Raw genomic sequence first — 13,184 nt, 5'->3', positions numbered from 1 at the left:
GTCTCATATTACTGGGTCATTCTTATATTTTTATAGGCTGGGCATTTCACAGAGGACATGTGGAGAAATTAAATAATCTCTTCCTCCAAACAGTGCTAGAGAAGTCTAATTCCCAGATGCAGAGGATGGGGAGGACACAGAGAGAGCCAGACAGCCAAAATACATCTGCCATGCAACTTTGGCAAGGCGGTTGCTCCATCTGCAAGTCACCATGCACGTCACTACTGTACAAGGTGGTTTTTGAGCTGGTTATTGCAGCCTCATGCCACAGATAGCAAACTGAAATGATGAACACCATTAAATAAACCACAGCCCCTCTCCTCTCTAGAGCCCATGAGGAATTTCTCAACAGCATACTTAGCCTCCAGGGCCAGGGCGAACACTCCGGCTGCTTCAGGGGCAGCTGCAGATGTGCCTGAATGACGCAGGGTGCAGTTGCCATACAAATCTGTTGTAGCCTGCAATGACATTAGATGTAATTAATAAAACTAGATATCCTATTTTCACTGCAGCTACAGACTCAGAAAAATACAGAAAGTGGAGTTAGTGCCCTTGCTCTTTCATTGTATTTATGCCCATGCTCTGTTCTCTTTTCTAGAAAAGTGTATCAATTTAAAACCACAGTGAGACACATTTAGAGCATAAATGAAAGAGCAAGTCATCAGGTAGTAAACCAGTGGTCATTATCACTTAGAACCCATCTACTTCTAACAAACATGGCTTAACCAAAGGCCTTAAATTTGTTTCTGATTATCAAAAAGACTTGAAACTAGAATTGGTAACACTATTGAATTTATTAACATTTGTCCAACTCCGAGACCAGCAGCAGCACCAGGCTGCTGTCTTCTGTGCAGATTAGTCACTAGCAGAGACCAGAAAAAAACCCTCAGAAATGCATTTTATGGCAATAATTACGAAGATGCCACAGATCATTTTGGCTGGTATCATCACAGAGCTGACTGAAGACAGAAAATAGTGCTCTGTCTGCTACTGCATGTGGGCATTTAGGATTGCACAGTGTGTCTTGGGGATTTGAAACAGGGCCATGGAAAATGTACAACAGCTTTCTGCAAAAAATAACTTTGAGTCAGCATGCGTGCATTTTCCACTCTGTAAACTGAACTACTCTGAAGGTGCTGAAGAGTGATGATCATTAGTGGAAGAAAATCCCAAATACAATTGAACAGAACTTGCCTGTTTTCCAGCTGTAGGTATAGCCCTGCAGCAACAGCAGGCTCTGGTAATCTGAACCCCTATATATCCTCTGTGGGTGATTAAATGTCATTCTACTCTGTGCTGCTTGTACAGCAGAAGTCTGCCAGTACAACAAAATATTATCTCAGATGTTAACTTAGATTTTTACAGAAACCTTCTGTCACACTGTCCTCCACAAAGAGGGCAACGGAAATTTGTAATCTGGTTTCTGATAAAGGAAAGCACCGCCTTTCCTTTGAAGCTCTAAAAGATGGAAGATCATTCTGTTCTCAGTAAAAATCCCACATCTTCTCAGCTGACAGTTTTGGCACCATCAGATACTGCAAATGAGAAAATATTCCTTGCAACAAAGAACCATCTGCTGCTCCAAAGTACACAGAGTTGCAATAGGTCATGCAGATAGATATACATCATGCACAAAGACAGCAACAGCAGCACAATAGTATCACGACTCACCACACCAGCCTCTGGATTTCTCTTTCTCCCATTACTAAAGGTGGAGGCTAAGGTTGAAGAGCAGCTTTCATCATACAGAGCTGTCCGTCCATCATTTATGGCAGAATTGATGGAGATTGTCCACATGCTCGATGCATAACCATCACAGTTACAGTCATCATAGCTGCCTCCATCTCCAGAGGCCCAGACATAGATGCTGCCTTTTCCACCCCGGCCCTGTGAGAGGAGAAAATCAACCCTCTGGAGTTAAACAGCAAATAGGAGATAGCAGCAACTTTAAACTTCTGAAGTGCTCAGGCCTGAACAACAGGCCCAAGCCAAAGTTGACTTTAGATGAATCCTGGAAATCGTGAACTGGATACTGTCTATGGTTAGCCATCTAACAAAAGAATCTTGCATACAGACTGACCAAGCTGCTTTAACATGAAACCGGCCGCTTTAAAAACTTTCACATGACCTTATGTAAGTATCTGCAAGATATGTTAATAAATGTATCATTTAAAGAAACCTTCCAAACTGACATCACCAGATGTTTTTTTGCAAGAAGCTCTATTTCCACCATGGCCTGCGCTCTGCCAAGCCCTGGTCCCTGTTGGTTGGGAAGTGTGTTATAAAAGCTGGAACACTTGATTTGCAGTGACTTTGGAGACCTCACTTAGGAGTGAACGGACTTCTAGGACCTCCCAGTTCCCTGGAAAGTTCTCCAAATAGCCACTGCAACAGACCCAATGGCTGTGGGTTCTGGATGATGGCAAAGTATTTAGGCAATTGGTGACGTATCTTTCTCAATCACTCTTCTCTGTCTCTCATACAGTAATTATTAGTTGCATTATCTTGCTTGTTTTGTTTGTTGCTGAAGCCAAATGCATAGTAAGCTTATTGTTTTATTAAATGTATTGTTTCACCTCTGTGTTGCCTCAGTATTAGTAGTAAAATAAGGCCATTCTTTATTGGTGTCCATGTCCTTTAAATCATCCCCATCAATTGGCAAAACAACTGCACATCTAATTGTAAACCTGAGCATCTATAAAGGAGAAATATGGCACAAATAAAACATATATGCAACTTCAGCTGTGATACACAGATCTATGCAGGTTATTAAATCCAGGTAAATGGCAGCCAAATCCAGTTCAGCAATCTTGTGTACACAAAGCACTTCCATTTATCACCTGGTTTGCTTCACACCCTGAAGGCTCCTGTGGTGCATGCCGAGACATTTTATGGATTCATTAGCATTTATGCCATGGTCTAAGTGCTATGAGGAAAAGTGTTTTAAAAGGGACATAGGTCATCTCACAGGCTGGGTTTGTAAGATCCAGTTTGGTTCAGACAATGGCTAAAAAGCTCTACCAGCACTATCTTCTCTCAATACATTTCTTTTTCCAAAGGTATGATTGGCTCAGAGTTGTTTTTCTGGCAAACCAGATGCTACTTTTAAGGAGGAAATAAAACTACAAGGCCTTACAAAAAATCTACAGAAAAACAGTCCCGCAATTATTCTGAGATGGATAGGACTGACTGAAGTTGAAGGGCTACTATAAAGGCTTGCCATTAATTAAACAAAAGAAATCCATACCCTCTCCCCAGCTTCTAGATAGGCAGGTAGTGGGAAAGGATCAACTCAGCTCCTTTTAATTCCATAATCAGAAAGAGGTAGGAGCTGTCAGAAAGAGAGTCAGATGTGAGAACTTCAACTCTCAGGGAAAGATCTGTGGTAAGGAACTCAAAGCTCAGATCTCCAACTGATTCCAGCACAGCCACCATTTCTCTCTATGTTTAGTTCAAGTAGTCCAACATTTACTTCCAAGATCACCAGAAGTCTGCAAGGCTAGAATTTAACACACTGTTTAGACGCACTGAGCAAAAGACTAAAAAATTTCTTCTGGTCTTCTCACTGCACAGCATGAAATGGAAGTTAATGAATATAAAAACGTAGTAACCTGCAGTAGCATTTTAATAGGGAACCTTTTCAGTCAGGATTTTAAATCAAATCTGAGCTCCCAGCAGTAGCTTCTATTTTTCATTGCACCCCACTGAACAGAGCAACCTCATTATTTCAAGCACGTTAGTGAGTTGCATTATAATCCACTGAATTGCACAGCAGGATTGCTGACACTGGGATATGTAACATCTCAGGACACAGATTTTCATAATAAAGATAATGACTATGAAAAAGCTCTCTGAAATCCATCTAAGAACTTCCACAAAGGCCTGCTATCAGTTGCATTTTAAGGGAGGAGGATACTGTTGCAAAAATATGTACTTTGAAGAACAAAATCATGCTAGCAATTTATTTTAAAAATAAAATTCAGTAGAACAAGACCAGTTGTGCCTTTTTTCTCTTGGACTTTTTCCATATCCCACCTTTTGCTCTGACTGCCATTAGTTTACGGGCCTAAACCTTGTCTTTGGACTGCTTTCAGAGGCTACATCCCAATCTTGCTGCCATCATGCCCACCTACATCACCACACCACTTTGCAACTCTGTACCTGCTTTGGACAGCCTCAGTCCCAAAAAACCAGGTGGCTGTCCAACACAGAAAGCAGGTGGCAGGAATAGGATGCTCGTCATATATGGACCCATTCTTAAACAATCTCCTTTCTTGTCATTTGAAAGGGAAACACTCCAATTTCATGTGAGAAATTCACTAAAGTGCTAACATGAATTTAACCTCAAAAGTGTCCAGCACACAGAAAAAAACTTAGCCATGCTCAGCAGGACTGTTTTGTGCTGCCAAGAATTTTACCCCATGAATGGGATTTGTAGCTGAATGGCAGAAAATGCATGTAACATATTGTGGGTGTGAAGCAAGAGGAAGTCACAGAGGAACTGAAACTCTGGGATGGGTTTTATGTATGCAATTACTGTAACTTTGAGAATGGCTTCATGATATTGCTTTCACAGGAGTCATATCCATAAGTGGTCTTAGTGTTAAAACCTACAACTCATCTCTTAATACTCTAATTTCAATTGCCTTTCCTTCCTAGCCAGGACTGGAAAGACAAGCCAACACTGCTGGAATAAACTGACAGCAGTCCAACTGCATTATTTGTAATGATGCTTAGGACTTGTTGTTCACATGTCCCACAGTCAGATCCCACAGAGAGACTGCCTGCCCAGGCAAGCTGTTTGGTGGCTGTTCTCAGGAATCGTGTAGTTTACCAGGTAGAAATATACAGCTTCAGGAGAAGTAAATTTTCAGTTCTCTGGATAGTAGTAGTAATAAAACTGATCTAGTCTTCATCTAGTGGGCCGCATCCTTGCTCGTGGCACAGCAGGGGTTCAAGAATTAGATGGCCTTTAAGGTCCGTTCCTACTCAAAGTACTCTATGATTCTATGATAAGCAAGAAAAATAAAATCCAGTTGTATTAACTAAACATCATATTTAAAGTGAACTGAAAGCTCTTATTTGCATCTCAACCTTATGTGAACCTAAAAAATATTACTGGTGTGACTCAGGCTGCTGTACATGTGGACCAAAAACGGGATGGAAGAAGGCAACAGTAACATACACTGTAACCACCAGAGGGAGCCTGAAGGAAGAGTCAGGAAGAACACAACACCAGGAAGGTTTTAAGATACATTTTAAAAGAGTATCTTTCCTCCATAATCTTGTAGAAACCTGCTAATTTCCTCCAAAAGTGATGCATGGCTTGGCACTCACCCTTCTGAGCCATCTGAAGATATATCTCACTCAGAGCTGAAAATGGATCATGGTGGATTTAATACCAGCCCAAGAGAGGCCCAGTTCTCAATTCAAGTTGAACCAGTTTTAAGTGTTTGGCAAGGCTATATGTTTAGTAATTCACAGACAGTTCCTGTGAAGCTCTCTTTAAGAAAAGAGCAGGTTTTCTATTTCCGGTGTCTTTAGTGGGAAGCTGCACCATGAGGAAACATTCCCTGAGAAATATTCTTACCCCTTTTTCTGATCTTCCATAAGTGCATAATCCTAGATAAATATCTTTTGTAAGCTACCTTGCAAAAGTGAGCTGGCAGAAGACTTCATCCTTTCTCATTTTATGTAACTAGAGGCATTACTTAAACTATGTTTTTCCCCTTTGTTGTTTTATTCATTCATTATGCCTGCTGGGCTAGTACCTGAGTCAGTGTTTCCTGAAGCTTTGATTGTGTGATTGTTGCATAGCCACCTGTTGTTGCAGCCTGAATAGCTGCTAGTAAAGTCCAGGGTAAGGAAGCAAAAAGGCCCTTTGCATAATATCAACAGATGTTTAATTCAGCTGGCCAGTGAGATGTTCAGAGTCCCAGAGCACACACATGTGGAGGGTCCAGGTTCCCCTCTCTCAAGGCGCCCCCAGAGTGACCCTGGTCTCCGGGCAGTACTAAGATAAGGGCCAATCGGGGGATAGGGAGGGAGTGGCTCAGGGACACAGGAACAGACATAGGAGGAGCAGGGGAAGGAGCCAGTGGGGTCTTACGGGCTTTTGAGGGAAGCTTCTTGTGTTTCCCCAAGTCAGGGGATGCCCTCCAAGGGTCTCCACAACTCCCCATTTTGAAATTATTAAGAAAGCTTCTCTGAAGGATCAACTGAATCAACACAAAATGACAAAAACACATAAAAGCACTCATAAGACAGTTTTCAAAATGCAAAAAACTCTGACTCCCCAATGTCCAAACAGATTTCTTAGAGCTGGCAGGAGGGATGCGGTGTGCGCTTAGTACGGTTTATCAGGAAACTGAGTCAGGAGAAGGTTTCTTCAGCAGGGAATGGTTCTCTGTCACCTGTGGCAGTGTTATTGGCTGTTACAGACCCTGTATAAGGTAGTGTAAGTAGTGGTGTGCCTGTTGGAAACTCTAAATAGAAATCATTAACTTTTAAGAAAAAGATGGTTACTTTAGGGAAACTTTCCTTTCTTTCCCTCCCAATCACACTCCCTCTGGTATTACAAAGGAACTCTGTGGAAAAAGATTAGTGGAGTGAGACCATAGGTGAAGGGAAAGGGAGGTGGGAATTTGTGGGAACATAAAAAAAGAGTAACAGGACAATGGAAAGGAAAAGGGGAAAATGGGAGGGAGGTACAGATGCCACAGGAATTTTTTGGGTTCTATTTCCTTGGTAGGTGTGTGGAGGACTTCTATGATGTGGATAATATTTTGCAGGTTTGCAGTCTGGTGCATGTTTACTACCTTGCACTGGAACTCTACCAGGTCTTGCCACATCAGCTGCTTGGGGGCCATTTCTTCCTTGTATTATATTAAATTCCACAATTTCTACATCTCCTAGACTGTGGAGGTATTTCCTGGGGTTATTTTTTTTATAGCAGTCTTATGAACAAACACATCTTTGTTATCATTCCAGGTTATGAAACTGTATCTGTATTTGACATTGAACCATTTCACTGTCCCCAAAATGTTCATGGCAAGGACTTTTTTACCTTTGTCAGTGGGTTTGTGTTTGTGTTGGTGGTGCTAGACGCGTTGCTGGTGCTGGTGTGCCGCCGTGCAAAGTTCATCACACTCCCAGCGCTGGTGGCCACGCTGAGATTCAGCCTCTTCTCCTTCTCAGGGGTCTGTCTTGGTTGGTGCCTGCAGGCGCTTCTGGCATGGGGGCAGCAGTTTCGCTGCCAGGACTGCAGCTCTAAGCCATCCCCCGGTGGGGCTGTCTGCCTGCCCGGTGACAGCAGTACCCTGGGCCCGCTGGTCTTGCCCGCCTGCCCTTGACCCCCATGCAGCGGGCTGCCACGGGGCAGGCTGGGCAGCGAATATCAGCCAGCTCACTCTGGCCATGTGGAGCAGCAGTGGGGAGGCCGTGGGTTTTCTGCGGGAGCAGCTGTTCAGTGCGAGGGGGGATGGCTATCACCACCTGCTCCGTCTCGCAGTGCTATAGCAACCAAGGTAAACACATCTGTGGGAGGAAGCGTAAGTACCAGAGGGCAGAAGGGGGGACCCCACAGCTCCAGCCATGGGGTCTCTGCCATCTTGAGCACGTGAATGTGATCATGCGGCTGCGGCCATGTGGTGAGAGCCAACCTGGGCAGCAGGAGTAAACACGGGAGAACCTGGAGGAGTCTATCCTTGTGACAGGGGAGGAGGTGCAGGGGCACAAAGAGGGGAACACGGAGAAGGTGTTTTCAGCTGTTTTTTAAATGGTCCTCAAGATTCAGAATGCATTTCATCATCATATTAAATAAAGAACAGAATTCTCTCTTAGTTTTTAAATTTCCCAAATTACTTCCAAAAATTTATTGGTTTGGACTGACCTTGAGAAGTTGGGACAATAAAGAGAAAAAAACTGGGACAATTCCAGACAGGAAGTCTAAAATAGTGGTCTTATCTGTAAAATAATAAGGCTTAATTGGAACATAGTGCTTACTTACATAAAATAAAGCTTAATGCGCACACACCACCTGCCAGGTTATTCAGAGGACTTGCAACAACAGGAGAATGCGCTGCACAGTAGAGTGACGTAGATTTTGAGAATCTAAAATAGGAGGAGATTTATGGGAAAACATTGATGAATATGCATTAGCATACAGTATATAAGTTGTGTTTGGATCCTTTTGCCTCTTGTACGTGAGGCAGGGTGGGATGCCCTCCCCATATTCTGATTGCTCAATTTTTGCTTATGTTTTATCTGAGCCACTGCCAAATTTCTTTTTGTAACTACTGGATTATATTTGATTGTATTATAAAATGGCTGCTCAATTAAAAACTGCTGCTAAATTTTAAGTCTGTGAATTATTAAATTAGAAATATGGGACCTCATTTATAACAAGGTAAACTTCTTGTTCTGCATGGGTGAGTGCTGTTTCCATCTTAACCCAGTCTCTTCCCAACACCGGAGAGTAAAAGGAGGAAGGAACCAAAATTTCAAACTCACCACACTGGGGTAAAAAAAGCCCAAATTCTCAGGGTGGTCTAGTGCAGATGTTTGCTAGGAGAAGAGGTCTCTCCTAGAGACCTGCTCAGTGTGCCATTTGTGCAGTCTGAATAGCTGCTAGTAAAGTCCAGGGTAAGGAAGCAAAAAGGGTCTTTGCATAATATCCACAGAGGTTTAATTCAGCCACGTGGTGAGATATTTAACAGAGTCCCAAAGCACACACATGTGGAGGGTTTTTATTTGTTTTTGTCATTTTGTGTTGATTCAGTTGATCCTTCAGAGAAGCTTTCTTAATAATTTCAAAATGGGGAGTTGTGGAGACCCTGGAGGGCATCCCCTGGCTTGGGGAAACACAAGAAGCTTCCCTCAAAAGCCCGTAAGACCCCACTGGCTCCTTCCCCTGCTCCTCCTATGTCTGTTCCTGTGTCCCTGAGCCACTCCCTCCCTATCCCCCGATTGGCCCTTATCTTAGTACTGCCCAGAGACCAGGGTCACTCTGGGGGCTCCTTGAGAGAGGGGAACCTGGACCCTCCACATGTGTGTGTTCTGGGACTCTGAACATCTCACTGGCCAGCTGAATTAAACATCTGTTGATATTATGCAAAGGGCCTTTTTGCTTCCTTACCCTGGACTTTACTAGCAGCTATTCAGGCTGCAACGACCTACTGCAGAGGTAGCTATACAGTACAAGTCAGCTGGAGGCAGCGACTCTGGCATCCCTGAACTGCTGCCCATTTTTTGTATTGCCAGGGTTTTCTGGAGCCTGCCTGCATGTTCCTGCATCCCTAACATCTCTCACTCCCCTGGCGCCTCCAGCTGCCAGGATGATTTGCCTAGAGCATTCTGGTAGCCTGTGACTTCTTGATCCCTTTGCTCCTTTCCTATACTGATGACTTGGGTACTTTTAAAAACCTAAAGCAAAATTTAGGCAGAAACACATTTCTGACAGCCAGCCAAGCAACCTTGATTTAACATCAGAGATACCTCAGAGAAAACATAGCAGGAAACATACTTGGATTGCCAAAGTTTGCCACCACACAGGTTTAGGCGCACAGCTACCCTGTTTGAGCTGAATGCCTTTGCACTTCTCCAGTTCCTTCCGAAAGCCTGGAGATGCTGAACTGTAACCCTGGAAAAGCCCAGCACAGCCACAAGCCATGCAGTTCAGGTGGGAAGAAACAGCAACAGGGTTATCCTCTCAAATTCACTACTGATGAAGGCCCTGTCCCTTCCCTGCTGGCCTAACCTTCTGGTATTCAACAGTGGAAGAGGAAAGGCTGTTTTAGCAGGAGCAAGAACTCAGTTTAACACTTGGCTACTGTGCAGAGGATAACTATCACTTGGAACCACACTTCCAACATACTTCTCCTTTTTGTGTCCCTTTCACATTTTGCTGCCTTTAATAACTGTCTGTCCAGTTTGTCCTAGCAGATTTCTGAAACTATTTGGGTCAAGTAATAACCACCAAACTCCAAGACTGCTGCATACAAGGCTCAAAAAATCTAAGACATATAATTCATAAACTCTAATAAAAAGGCTTTCTGTAACTTATTTTAGAATTGGTCACAGAAGAGTACTGAACTCACATATGCCAAACCATAATTAATTGCTTAATTGTTAATACCTCCTTTGGCTAAAAATAATGCTTGAGCCATTTTCTACATCTAAATTGCTGTTGAAATTGGATGGGCTTCTCTTAGCCAAGAGAAATACATGTAAAATTATATTTTTGGTGAAGAGAGGCAGCATTAGGTTTCAGGGAGGGTTCAGTCTAGCAGGGCAACGAGAAGGGAACTTGGAAAATCCTAAGGCAAAACCTTTTAATTAGCCATTTCTTTTTTGCTGGATGCTGGGCTGTGCACCACAAGTGATAATACAACAATTCTACAGGCCTAATTCTAGTATTGATAATATTTGCAAAAAAATCAATCTCATTCTCTTCTCATTATTTCTGAAGTAGATTATCACTCAGAAAGACTCTACACACCCAATTTACTCTTTAGCAGTGACAATGCTGGTCTCCCTTGCCAGCATTCCCAAGTGGTGTGATGAACTCTAGCATCATAGGTCCATCTGTGCTCCTGGAAGCATTGTGCAAATGTTGCCAGCTTGCATTACCATCCTTGCTGGGAAGCTAAAGCGTGTTATCTGCTGAGCTGTGGCACAGAGATTAGGCAAAAAAGCACTCCTGGGGGCAGAGTGATACAACAAAATCAGCATTTTCAGGCTACATTATTGTCTTGCCTCCTTAGAAAACATCCCTTTCAGATGACCAGGATTCAGAATTGCAAGTAGATACAACATGTGTGGGGTTTTAATAAGGTTTGATTTTATCTTAGATGAAAAAGACAAGGCATGGAATTATAATGCATATTTCAGACACAATGGCAATACGATAGTAAAGGGCTCCCAAGTTATAAAGGAGCTTGCTGGGCTTCCTCAAAAAGTGAGTAATCAGATGGTTGTCATATAACAAAATTTCCTGTCCTCACTTAGCTGTTGAACAATAAAATTATGTTAGAGGCATGTGGCATCTAACTGTATATACTTAATTAACATGATATTTTCAAAGAACAATAACACAATTTCTGTGCACTTGGAGAGAGGTAAATGAAAAATATTTCCTTTTGTTTTTTACACTGTCAATTCTTCCTTCTGGTGAGCCTAACTGGTGAGCCTAACTGGTGAGCCTAACTGGTGAGCCCAGTTACAAAGCCATGATGTGACTATGAATTCCTAATACTGCTCCCTAGGTAATTTTTACTTGGGCATTGTTTTCTTAGGTAGAACTACACTAGGGTAGCAGTGATGTTTTCACCAGCACAAGCACAAATGGCTCATGTCTTACATATTCTGGCTGAGAAGGTGAAATTTCAAGGAATTCATTCAGTTCATGAGCAACCACTCACAACCTCCTAATATAAAAGTCTACATCTTAAAAATGCAATAGATAAGAGACCACTTTATTTGATTACTTCTTTTTGTTGCCTTAAATTCCAGTAACTGAAGCTGGAAAGAACTAGACTCATGAAATGGCAAATAAGAAGTGTTTACTGGACGCTACACTACAACCAGGTTATACCATAAAATATAAGTGGAATTAGTCCTTAACCTAGGCTGCCTTTTGTGACTGTGGTCACAGGGGTTCTTGGGTGAGGGGAGAGACGATAATGTTGACTCCGTGTTCAGAAGGCTTGATTTATTATTTTATGATATACATTACATTAAGACTATATTAAAGAATAGAAGGAAAGGTTTTCCTCTCAGAATGCTAGCTAAAAATAGAATGGAATGAATAACAAAGGTCTGTGGCTCAGACAGAGAGTCCAAGCTATCTGGTCTGTGGTCGGCCATTAATTGTAAACATTCAAGATGGCCCAATCACAGACACACCTGATGCATTCCACAGCAGCAGATAACCATTGTTTACATTTTGTTGCTGTAGCTTCTCAGCTTCTCAGCAGGAAAAATCCTAAGAAAAGGATTTTCACAAAAGATGTCTGCAACAGCCTTTTCCTGTTTAAGATGACAGATGATACAATTCTGGATGCAAGATACTAAAGAACAGAAAGTCTCTATTTAAGAGAGATGTGTTGTCACAGGATTTCCATCATCTCTACCTCCTTCTCCAAGCCTTCTAACCCCCATAGTGGGTAAGCACAGCTCAGACAAGGGATATGTAAATCACACAGGATTGCTTTGTCCAGTCATACAATGCATACAATGAATGCAAGGCCCCCTCATTAGACAAGTACTGTAAACATACAACTTTCAGTCTAATCTTTAAAACCTAAAAGTTTTTAAAAGTCCTTTCCAGTTACATCCCAAATAAGTATTTTCTAGCAGCTCAAAGTTGCATCAGGTAAGAGTGTTCACCTGTGTCAGGCCAGTGCTGGTAATTGCCAAATACTTGTGGACCTTTGTGTGTATGAAACTCCTTTCAATCCCTATTCCCAAATTCTTGCTAATTCAACTGTGAGGTCACATATCCTTGCAGTGCAACCACCAATGTTCAGTGACCCAGCCATGCTGTTGACCACTGTCCTTGAACTAAAGCCATGAGATAACACAGGTGAAGCCAGATCACATTAAAAAATATCTTAGCAACAAAAAGCAGCTTGAGTACCTTTCCCAATAACTTCTGATTCCATGGGTTATGATGACACCCAGTTCATGCACACAATAATAATTTTGTGCTTAGCCTTGGATATAATAAGTAAGAGAGCCCATAAAGGAGTTGACAGTGTGATGACAGATTGTGTTGTCCTTAATTCAGAGCTGCCTCTATTAATGCTATTTACCTTCCAAGCGAACAGCCCACCAAAATGAAGGTATGATTAAGGCAAAGGCAAGAATGAGTTTAACACATGCCAAGAATGGATAATGGAAGAGGAAAGGTAGGAAAATAGAATCAGAGAATAGTTTGGGTTGGAAGGGCCCTTTTAAAGGCCATCCAGTCCAACTCCACTCTGCAATGAGCCAGGACATCTTCAGCTAGAAGAATATATATCAGAAATAGAAGACATGTTGGCCTTAGTCCAGCTGGTTATAGTTGGGTGGCTTCAAGACATAAAAATAGACATATAAACTTGAAGTTTCACAGTTTCTGCCGTTTTTATCATATTGTCATTATCAGGCGACTAGTTATCCCCAAATCTCAGTAGCTGTGGAAG

The 13,184-nt window shown here is 42.3% G+C and overlaps 1 protein-coding gene across 2 annotated transcripts in view; it reads right to left on the bottom strand.

Annotated features, from left to right (window-relative positions):
• Nucleotides 1-13,184, bottom strand: part of PCSK2 (proprotein convertase subtilisin/kexin type 2) — a 103,042-nt gene that overhangs the window by 8,515 nt on the left and 81,343 nt on the right. For both annotated transcript variants that reach the window (XM_063152273.1, XM_063152272.1), the window contains 2 exons: nucleotides 1,672-1,887; nucleotides 358-458 (listed from right to left, as the gene is read on the bottom strand). In XM_063152273.1, coding sequence (XP_063008343.1) covers nucleotides 358-458; nucleotides 1,672-1,887 — 317 coding nt within the window. The remainder of the gene's footprint in view (nucleotides 1-357; nucleotides 459-1,671; nucleotides 1,888-13,184) is intronic.

Source organism: Melospiza melodia, chromosome 3, assembly GCF_035770615.1.
Source record: "Melospiza melodia melodia isolate bMelMel2 chromosome 3, bMelMel2.pri, whole genome shotgun sequence".
Lineage (NCBI taxonomy): Eukaryota > Metazoa > Chordata > Aves > Passeriformes > Passerellidae > Melospiza > Melospiza melodia.
This window is presented reverse-complemented; position numbering and strand designations above follow the sequence as displayed.